General features: G+C 32.8%; 1 protein-coding gene across 2 annotated transcripts; it reads left to right on the forward strand.

Annotated features, from left to right (window-relative positions):
* The first annotated feature begins 1,705 nt into the window (after positions 1-1,705).
* Positions 1,706-5,124, forward strand: LOC105783096 (uncharacterized protein At1g76660). Of its 2 annotated transcripts, none has more exons than XM_012608300.2 (3): positions 1,706-2,027; positions 3,170-4,364; positions 4,650-5,124. In XM_012608300.2, the coding sequence occupies exons 1-3, from the start codon at positions 1,989-1,991 to the stop codon at positions 4,853-4,855; spliced, it is 1,440 nt and encodes a 479-aa protein (XP_012463754.1). In that variant the 5' UTR covers positions 1,706-1,988; the 3' UTR covers positions 4,856-5,124. The 2 variants fall into 2 exon arrangements, with proteins under 2 accessions (XP_012463754.1, XP_012463764.1); XM_012608310.2 differs by having other exon boundaries at positions 3,173-4,364.
* Positions 5,125-11,258: the final 6,134 nt, after the last annotated feature.

Consider the following 11,258-nt stretch of genomic DNA (forward strand, 5'->3'; position numbering starts at 1 on the left):
TATGTGTAAAATATTTTCCATTATTTGGCAAATTTTCTTGAAATAATTTTCTAAAATTTGTTGTTAGTGAAACATACACAATATAAGTATATTTGTTACAAAATATTATATTAGCATTTTCTTTTAACAATTGAAATTTATTTTATAAAAAATAATATTTTTATAATAACTAATATCATATATAAACTTAATAATAAAATGTCTAATTAAAAATTAATATAAATTAAATATATTACATATATGAGAATGGATAGCGACACATTAAACTGGAAGGGATAAATGAAACAAAACATGATTTAAACAAATATTCATATTTATATAATTAAAATATTCATATTTTATATTGATTATTAAATATTTACAAATTGTAATATATATTTATTATTAAAATATAAATACAAATATTTTTAATAAATATATTATTTAAAATTTAAAATTATTATTGTTAAATTTTATTATTAAAATAAAATTGTAGTATTAAAATTATTAAAATAATAAATTATATTAATAATTTATTATATTATTAAATAGAAATAATTAAATATGTGTTTTGAGCATTAGAATATTGATTTTAATATTTTAAATTTTTAAAATTAAAATAAAATTATTAATAATATAATAATATTAGGTTTGCTCATAGATGTGCTCTTTTTGTAAAACGACTTATGCTTTTCAAAATGGTAAGTAAATTTACAATAAAATGAGCTTATTTGTAGTTGATTGTAAGTCATTTTCAGTTAATCAAGTTATTTTCATGAAACAAACATAAGAAAATGCAGGAAATATTATAAGTCATTTTCCATGAAACAAGTGTATCCTAATTTTTATTTTTATGATTTGACATGATGATATTAATTTATCAAGTTTTACATTAAATTTAATTTTATGGTTCTCACAAAATTTTGATACATTTGTATATATATATATATATATATATATATATATTGCATATTTGTGTTATTTCTATGCCATGTGATGTTATTATTATTTTCTTTTTATTATAATAATACAAATTTGATTCTAAAATCGTTGTTAGCGATAAACTCGGTTAAGTAATAAAGAAATTGAAAAGATCGAATACAAATATTTTACGTGAAAAAACTTTTCCGAAGATGATAAAAAACCACGGGCAAAGATAATTTCACTAAAACGGCAAAAACGAAGAGTACAAAAGATAGAGATAAAACTAAACCCCGAAACCCGAAATAAGGATCCTCAAAATCTAAACATAAAATTCTCTGAAAACTTGTAAAAACTAGTACTTAAATGTGTGATAAATTACTGAAAAATAGGAGGCATAACCCCACAATCATTTACTTAAGAATTAAGTAATTATACTAAGCTTACTAGTTAACAATGTATTTTACTTTTGAAACATCTAATTCATTTCATAATTAAAAATTTAATATGATGATGAACATATTGTAGTATGAAACAAAACAAAAAGTAACAGACTCAAAAGTTGATAGCTTCCCTTCGATTTCTTGATATTTTTCTTCTTAATATCTAATTTCTAGTATAAAAATGGAAGATGTGATAACTAATTTAAGTAGATGACCATAGTCATAATTAGTGGTAGAGGAAGTATCCATGAATTGAGGCCCACTGGAATGTCATGCCTCCACTCTACTTTAATTAATTCCCACTTTCTTCCTAATTTCACACTCTGCCTCTAATCAATATATATATCCAATCACAATTTAATATTAATAAAACTAAAAGACGAAGAAAAAAAAAAAGGTAAGCAAGTAGCAGGCCAGGCCTAGAGCAGTGTAAAGAGTAAAGAGTAAAGGAGTGTTGTTGCTCTTCTTCATCTTCCAAATGTTAGTGAAAGAAATGTAATGAATGATGGCTTCTTCAAACCTCCTCCTCTTAATTTAGCTTTCTTCTACCATTTCATATGTTTTCTTTTCATACTCCTGCTGCTCCTATATCAAAACTAACTTCTTAATTCCGAGTAAAAGGAAAGAAAGAAACCGCCGCCCCTCATGGGTTCCGAGCAGAACAGGTTCCCTCAGCAAGAACGGGTACGGTTTTTTGGTACCTTGTTGTTTAGATCTGTTCCTTATGCCTCCAATTTTGTCTCAGATCTGATTTCTTTTTTCCTATTGCTTCTTATTACTACTGGCGTCTACTCTGCTTAGATTTGCTTGCTACTTGTAATATGCTGGTGTTGTGTTTCTTGTTTCTTAGAAAAAAAAATAGTAAAAAAAGAAAATTTAAACTGATCTGAAGAAGAAGATAATTTTTATCTAAGCTGGGCCCATTTGATTGAGACCTACACTCTTGATGAAATGCTGGATTCTTGGTGTGGTTAATTGGCTTTTTGTTTTGTTTTGTTTTGTTTTGTTGAATTGTCACCAGTCGTCAGATTTTTTAAATTTTTAAATTTTATTTTTTGAAACCATACATATTGCACTCTTGTTCAATCTATAGATCCAACTACTTCACCACTTCCTTACTGCTTGGCTTGTTCAAATCTTGTTTACCAAAGAATTTTTGTTAATTACAGTTAACTATTTAAAATACATAGATCCCTTAACCATGCCTAAGTTTAGGGTTTAGGGTTGCATTCTTCTAGACTGGCGCTCATTTTCTTTTACATAAAATTCTTGTTCTCGTTCAGGGAACATGAGTTTTCTGTTTTGGGTTATTAGGTAGAATTACCATACCTGGCTTTGGGTTATCATTTATAGTTTGGTTTTACCTGCACACACCGCTCAGTCTCTCATCTCTGTAAGGATTTGCTCCCTCTCTTTCGTAACGTGTGTGCATGTGAGATGTGTCTCTATGTGCAAAATCTTTTGACACATCTCCAAAAAGATTTTTATGTGATCTGTCGGTATATAACATATATTGTATATATCTATGCTTCAATGGTGCTCACTTTTTTTTAAATATATATTATTTCCCAAGTGTGTTACAGATTCTTTATTTCTTGTACATGGATTCTGAAAATTCTGGGTATTTGTTATATGTGCCATCTTTTAATGTTGCAGTAGCCAGTAGGTTTAGATATATTTGTAGCGCTTGATTATGTTTTTCTGAATTTGTCTGGCTTTTGTAGAAACTATGAGGGTTGCTAGTTTTAACTTGTTTAATTTCAATTTTTTTTTTCTTATTGACTATTGAGGATCTGAAATAACCTTTCAATGTTTAATCTTGTCAGCAGAAGAGATGGGGAGGATGCTGGGGGGCGTTTTCCTGTTTTGGTGGTACACAGAAAGGTGGAAAGCGTATTGTACCTGCATCTCGTATGCCTGAGGGCAATGCATCAGCCACCCAGCCTAATAATGGTACTCAGGCTGTTGCTGGGTTGACCAACCAAGCTACTACGTTAGCTCCATCTCTTCTAGCACCACCTTCTTCTCCAGCGTCATTTACAAATTCTGCACTCCCTTCAACAGCTCAATCACCAAGTTGCTTCTTGTCATTATCGGCTAACTCACCTGGAGGACCATCATCCACAATGTTTGCCACTGGACCATATGCCCATGAGACACAACTAGTTTCTCCTCCTGTTTTCTCAACCTTTACTACTGAGCCTTCCACCGCTCCTCTCACTCCCCCTCCTGAGTTGGCCCACCTGACTACGCCCTCTTCACCTGATGTCCCTTTTGCACGGTTCTTGACATCTTCTGCAGATCTTGAAAGTGCTAATAAGACTAATTATATTGCTGCAAATGATCTTCAAGCTACATATTCACTGTACCCTGGCAGTCCTGCCAGTAGCCTCAGATCACCAATCTCTAGGACCTCAGCTGACTGTTTGTCATCATCCTTTCCTGAACGGGAGTTCCCTCCGCAATGGGATCCTTCAATTTCTCCCCAGAATGGCAAACATTCTAGGAGTGGTTCTGGCAGGCTATTTGGGCACGATGTAACTGGTTCCTCCATAGGGTCTCAAGATACTAATTTCTTTTGCCCTGCTACATTTGCTGAATTCTATCTGGATCAGAACCCACTTCCACATGCTGGTGGGAGATTAAGTGTTTCAAAGGATTCAGATGTTTACCCTACCAGTTGCAGTGGGCATCAAAATAAGCAGAGTAAAAGTCCTAAGCAAGATGTAGAAGAACTTGAAGCTTACAGAGCCTCCTTTGGATTTAGTGCAGATGAAATAATCACCACTACCCAATATGTGGAGATTACTGATGTTACAGATGATTCATTTACAATGAGACCTTTTCCTATAGATAAACCTGCTTTTGAAGAAAGTACAGAACCTGCATCGATTGCCAAAGGATCAAAGACAGATAGGATACAGGAAAACTTTCTGGATGAGAAGAAAGGAAAATCAAAATCTGATATTGTCAATTGGGCTGTACACCATGATGTGCAAGTTGCATGCAATGGATACGAAGGTAAAATGCCCTCTAGTTGATTTAAAGTTCATTTATTATTCTGGCTGTTGGTTGTGGAGAAATCATGGGACCAAAATTTTACTGAGAATGTGGCATTTTCATATTTAACCTTCTAAGCATTCTGGATTTCATCTATTGCATAATTTCTAAATAATGAATAGGGCATATATATATATTACTTCGTCTTGGTATTTGAACGAGTTTATGCTTCATTTCAGTCATGAAGATAGTTATTGTGCCCTGCTGCATGAAATTTCAGTAACGTTCTCTCCTAATATGGTGCAGATCAGAAATCAAGGAGGCAGGTGGGTGATGTCTCAGGATCAAGTACGCCTATCAACCATACCTTGACTGATGAAGAGGATATATACTTGAAGAAGAGTTCATCAAGGAGCAGGAAATATCAACTAGGCTTGTCTAGCTCTGATGCAGAGATTGACTATAGGAGAGGAAGAAGCTTAAGAGGTAAAGGAGATTTTGAATGCCATTGAGAAACAAGTAAGGTATGAGCTGCTTCCCGATGTAGTGAACTGCAGTTTTCTTTTGTTATAACTTGTGTTAATGGTTCTTTCTTTTGTTGTCCATCTCTGGGTCGGGTGTGTGACCTGATCTCTCTCTCTGATTACGAGTGTATTCTGTTATATTGACCCTAGCTTCCTGCTTCACTATGATTTACATGTTTTGTGATGCATGTAATCATATCTATATTATACTCTTGTAAAATGCAATTTACAGCTCAATTTACATGTTTTGTAATGCATGTATTTGTGTGTGGGGTGGGACCATATCTGGGTATTAATCATGCTTCGTTTCTGTATGATATAATGTCAATGTGATAGCTGAGCGCTGAGAGAGTAAATTTTATTTAAAGAATATGGGTAGACATTTGTGTCTTTTCTAATTATGTATAAAAGTTGAAATAAATACATACTTAAAATTCTCATAACCTCTCTGAATCCCACTCTCTAGGTCGTTGGTTTTATCTAATCCAATATTTTATCATTAAAATTGAGCAGAAAGTAAAAGTGTTTTACAACTTCTACCCACCATTCTATATGAACAAAAAGCTCAAATCAATTTGCCTGATTTAAAGATATTTTGAAGACAAATTAGATCAAAATTAACATTATGATTTATTACTTTAAAATATTAAATCAATAATTTATAAAAAAACAGTTATTTCTAAAAAAAGAAATGAACATAACCTTTTTATTTTTCATTTTCATTTTTCAAGTCTTTCTTTTATTAAATAAAAATTCTATGTTAATTTATTATCTTTTAATATTTTATAAATTAACTTAATATTAACCAATTCGTAAAATTTAAAGTTTAGTTGTAAGATTCAATCACATAAAAGTTGTGTAGTAAGTTTAATGGTAAATATTGATAAAAATAAAGTATAGTGGTGACAAATTTTAATATTCATAATGGAAAATTTACATTTGAATCTAATATTTGTCAAAATAAAATATAATGATAAATTTCAAAAATATAGTTACAAATTTGCATTTTAACAAAGTTGGTGGAAGTTATTATTTGGAACCAACAAAATCGTTATAACATTAAAATGATACACGAAAGTTTTAAATTTATTTTATACTAATTTTATGTTCGCTTACTCTGTGAGTGAAACACACACAAACACACACACATATATATAATGTCGAAACAACTTTTGTTTTGGAAAAAAACAAAAATTAGTTGTCAACTTTAAAAAAACAAAAATTGAGAGTTGCCACCAATCTTTTATTGAGGTGTGATTGGATCACCTAAAAAATAGCTTTAGTTTACGAGTTTTAGAAAAATGGATCCGGGAGTCGGTTACGTGCGAGGAAGGATTAGCACCCTCGTAACGCCCAAAATTGGTACCTAGTTAATTAATTAGTGTCTTAATGTCGAAAATTTAAAAATATAATCCTTAATAAAAACTTAAAAAACGTTACTTATTAAGACTCTTATCATTTCGGAGAAAGAAAATGTCACACCCAATGTGTTAGGGCACGACATTCTAATTCCTCAAAAATGAATTAGTCCAAGATACTCGTGTAATAAAATTTAAAAGAATATTCATTTGTTTAAGATTTATAAAGAAATCGCGACCCAATACGTTAGGGCACAATTTCTCAAAATCCGAAACTTGGAATATTTATTTTGTTATTATTTAAAAAAAAAATCTTTGTCTCGAGAAATCAATACATCATATTCAATACGTTAGGATATAACATATTAAATTCCCGACAACAATCTTTTCATTTTATTTTTGATTAATGAGCAATTCTCGATTGTTAGATTTAACGAAGAAAATTGGAACCCAATACGTTAGGGCTCAATTTCCTTGAAAATCCTAAATACGAGTATTATCTCAATTTTGAAAATTTTAAAATCGAGTAAAAAATGATGTAATGCTACATTAAGTGTAAAATATAATAATAAATACAACAATGGCATAGAAATAAACGAATTTAATGTACATAAAAAACAACGACATGTAAAGTACCAAAATGAACAAAATATAAATGAAAACATAAATCAATAAACAAATGAAGGAAATAAACAAAAAATATAAAGAGAAAAAAGGTACAAAATATATACATAAAATTATAAAGAATAAAAGACATACACATGAGTTTACATATAAAATTTTGGACTATAGAATTTATAACAAAATATATATAATGCATTTATGAAAATAAAGAAAATATATATATATACATATATATATATATATTATAACATATGTGCTGAAAATATAAGTTTGTATTTAAGCAAATAAAAAACATAGGCATGTATATATATATATATATATATATATATATATATATATATATATATATATATATATATAATATTCATTAGAAAATATATAAATACATACATGTACATATATACAAAAGTAAAAAAATTGAAACTAAATATAAAAGTATATATATGTATATAAAAGTTAGGAAGTAAAATAAAAATAAAAACATATCTATAAAATATATATAAGCATATGATACTATATATAAAACAATATATATATTACATAAAAACGATGCATGCATGAATATAAAAATAAAAATAATAAATAATAATAATAATGATACAAGATTAATGATGCCACATAATAGTATTAATAATATTAAAATAATTAATTTAATAAAAAACTAAAATAACAAATAGATGATTAAATAGCATCAATAATCAAAGACCAATGAATTTAAAACAAAGAGTATAAAATAAAAAATATAAGGCCAAATAAAATGTAAACAAATTTGAAAATAATGAATTTGAAAATGAATAATAAGGGAAAAAGAGATTTGAAATCAACAATATACAAATCAATAAATAAATTATACACAAATCAACAAAATAAGAACGTAAGAGAGAGAGAAATTTGAGTAAATACTCTTAAGAATTATTATTACTCCCTGCTTCCGTCCTTTACAATGAAGGGAGAGGGATCTATTTATAGTTGAGCCTCCCCAAATCCAACAGTACAGATTAAGTACATCAACGGCTAAGATTAAAAGGTATCTACAAATTAAATCTCTAAGATTACAAAATCATATCTTCTAAGATTGCATATCATATCTAAGATTGCATATCCTTGAAGATTATGTTTCCATATGCATCAAGCTTGTAGATAGACCTTCAACCTTTTCAAGTAATGGGCCATCCCGATCGGGCCAAATGATATAATTTTGGACTTTGTTTTATTATTTTGGGTTATTATTTTTTATGAGCCCGGGCTAAATTGGCCTATTACAACTGCCCCTCTTTGCTCATTATCGTGTAACGAGAACGGAGCAAAGACTTTAGAAATGGCCAATTTTACTTGGCCGTGCTAGACTTTACTGCATCTTTAGAGGTATAGGAACTGGTGCTTCAACCTACTCCACTGCAATGCCAGGGAGATAGGATTTGCACGTTGTAGTTTTTCAAAATTTGTTATCTTTAATCTGCTTCACTGCAATTCCAGGGAGATAAGACTTATAGCTTCAACTTGATCTGCTGCAACTTTAAAGATGAATTTGATGTGATCTGCTCTACTGTAATTTCAGAGAGATTCTAATACACTCCACTACAACTTTAGGGAGATGAGATTTGTTTATTTAGTCTGCCCCACTGCAGTTTCAGGGGGATAAGACTTGATTTCTTGAGTCTGCTCCACTGCAACTTCAGGGAGATAAGACTCGCTTTCTTGGGTCTGCTCCACTGCAACTTCAGGGAGATAAGACTCGCTTTCTTGGGTCTGTTCCACTGCAACTTCAGGGAGATAAGACCCAATGCGATCTGCTCTCTACAACTTTAGAGAGATAAGATCTGTGATTTTAATCCACTCCACTGCAACTTCAGGGAGATAGGATTATTGGCTTTATCTACTCCACTACAACTTCAGGGAGATAAGATTCGCCATCTTTAGTCTGCCTCACTACAACTTCAGGAGGATAAGGCTTGCTTACTTAGTCTGCTCCACTGCAACTTCAGGGAGATAAGACTAGATGCGATCTGCTCTCTGCAACTTCAGAGAGATAAGATCTGTGCTTTTAATCCGCTCCACTGCGACTTCAGGGAGATAGGATTATTGGCTTTAATCTGCTCCACTACAACTTCAGGGAGATAAGATTCGCCATCTTCAGTCTTTTAAATTGCAATGTTGGGGAAACAAGATTCACCGTCGTAGCTTCAATCTGTTCCACTACACCGCCAGGGGAGTAAGATTCACCGTCGTGGTTTCAATCTGCTCCACTGTAATGCCAAAGAGATAGGATTCACTGCCCACAGCTTCAATCCGCTCCACTTTAGCTAATCCAAGCCTTAACGCCAGGGAGATAAGATTCGTCGTCGTGGCTTCAATCTGCTCCGCTACAACGCTAGGGAAAGAAGATTCACCGTTGTGGCTTCAATATTTTCCATTGCAATGTCAAGGCGATAAGACTGATGTCTTCGATCTGCTTCACTGCCAGTAAGGAAGGCAAGATCTGTTATTTTCAACCTACTCCACTGTTGCTCAGGGAGATAGGATCACAATCTTCAACCTATTCCATTGCTGACCAGGGAGATAGGACTTACAATCTTCAACCTATTCCACTGCTGTCCAGGGAGATAGGGCTGGGGTCATCGATCTGTTTCGCTGTCGGTGCAGGAAGGCAAGATCTGCTATTTTTAACCTGCTCCGCTGCAACCCAGGGAGGCAAGGCTGGTGTCTTCGATCTGCTTCACTATCGGTGCAGGAAGGCAAGATCTGCTATTTTTAACCTACTCCGCTACAACCCAGAGAGGCAAGGTCGGTGTCTTCGATCTGCTTCGCTGTCGGTGCAGGAAGGCAAGATCTGTAATTTTTAACCTGCTCTGCTGCAACCCAGGGAGGGAAGGCTGGTGTCTTCGATCTGCTTCGCTGTTGGTGCAGGAAGGCAAGATCTGCTATTTTTAACCTGCTCCGTTGCAACCCAGTGAGGCAAGGCTAGTGTCTTCGATCTGCTTCGCTGTCGGTGCAGGAAGGCAAGATCTGCTATTTTTAACCTGTTCCGCTACAACCCAGGGAAGCAAGGTTGGTGTCTTCGATCTGTTTCGCTGTCGGTGCAGGAAGGCAAGATCTGTTATCTTCACTGATCTGCTCTCTGGAGAACATGACCTGTATAATGAACCTAATTATGCCTAATGATTAGGATGGCATAAAATGAATCAAATGCTCCTAACTAGACATGTGTGAATGGTGTTTGCACGAATGTATAATTTTTAAAAAAAATTTTCCGAGAATGATCCCACTTAGGTTGCCATTGCTCGAAGTTTATTAAGGCTTTAACACTGATGTACTACAACGCCTTCTTGCTTGGCTGGCTTTTCTGAAGAAACATTTAGTCAGGTTGCCCCCCACTGTAAACCTCAAAGTTCAATCCATTGGGGCACAAAATTTGTACCGTCATTCTCCCACTGTAACTCAAAGGTAGGAATATATGGCTTTTTCTCGATCCTCTCCTATCACAATTCAAGGATACAGGATCTAAATCTCTCTGGTTCCTTACACCATTCCCAGGGTATCGTACCAAAGGCTCATGCATAAATGAAGGCTTTCTTCTCTGAGGAAACCTCTTCCTACTGTCTGGTGATCATTGCTTACTTATTTATTTAAGCTTTGTCATTTTGTTCAATCAATGTTTTTAACAACAAAATCCGAAGAGAAAGTCCTAATTTAGACTCTTCCTTTTCAGATTTCCAACCTTTAAATATGGTGCGTTCTAAACAATAGTCCTGTTTCAGGTTCTTGTATTATTTAGAAACTTCTAGAGTAATATGCCAAACTTCCCTTGTGAAAGTTTTATTATTCCATTAATCATTACTCCAATGCAACATGCTTGCAAAAAGGGTATAGCAATAGATGAGAATACAATTGGTTCTGAGTATAGCTCGAAAGGAATAAATTATCAAAAAATAGTAAATAATGATAACAAAGAAATTGATTGGGAATGTGTATCTTGGAAAACAATGAAGTATTCCAAAAATAACAAATTCAATATAAAAATTGGATGCCCTAGATATCGCAACTTGAACTTCTCAATACAAACTTTCTGAGTTTGACATGTGTTTAAGAGATCTACAGTACTCTGTCGATGTCCCAAGATGTTGTCTACCCTTTCCTGTTGATTTAATATCATCATATGCCCCAATCTAATCAAAATTTGAACTGCTCTGATCACCTCATGCCCCATTCTGATCAATATTTGAGCCGCCCTTTTTGGGTTTCAACTCAAATCCCCTTTGTTCTCAATGTGCCCTTTGCGGGTTTTCACCTTGGCCTCTCCATTTTCTTTCTTCTTTTATCTATTTTTTTGTTTTGTTTTGTTTTTTTTTTGAAATATTTCTGATTGAATCTGAACTCATAGGATTAGGCATATCCTTGTTATCCCTTTT

Source organism: Gossypium raimondii, chromosome 1, assembly GCF_025698545.1.
Source record: "Gossypium raimondii isolate GPD5lz chromosome 1, ASM2569854v1, whole genome shotgun sequence".
In the NCBI taxonomy this organism is placed as follows: domain Eukaryota; kingdom Viridiplantae; phylum Streptophyta; class Magnoliopsida; order Malvales; family Malvaceae; genus Gossypium; species Gossypium raimondii.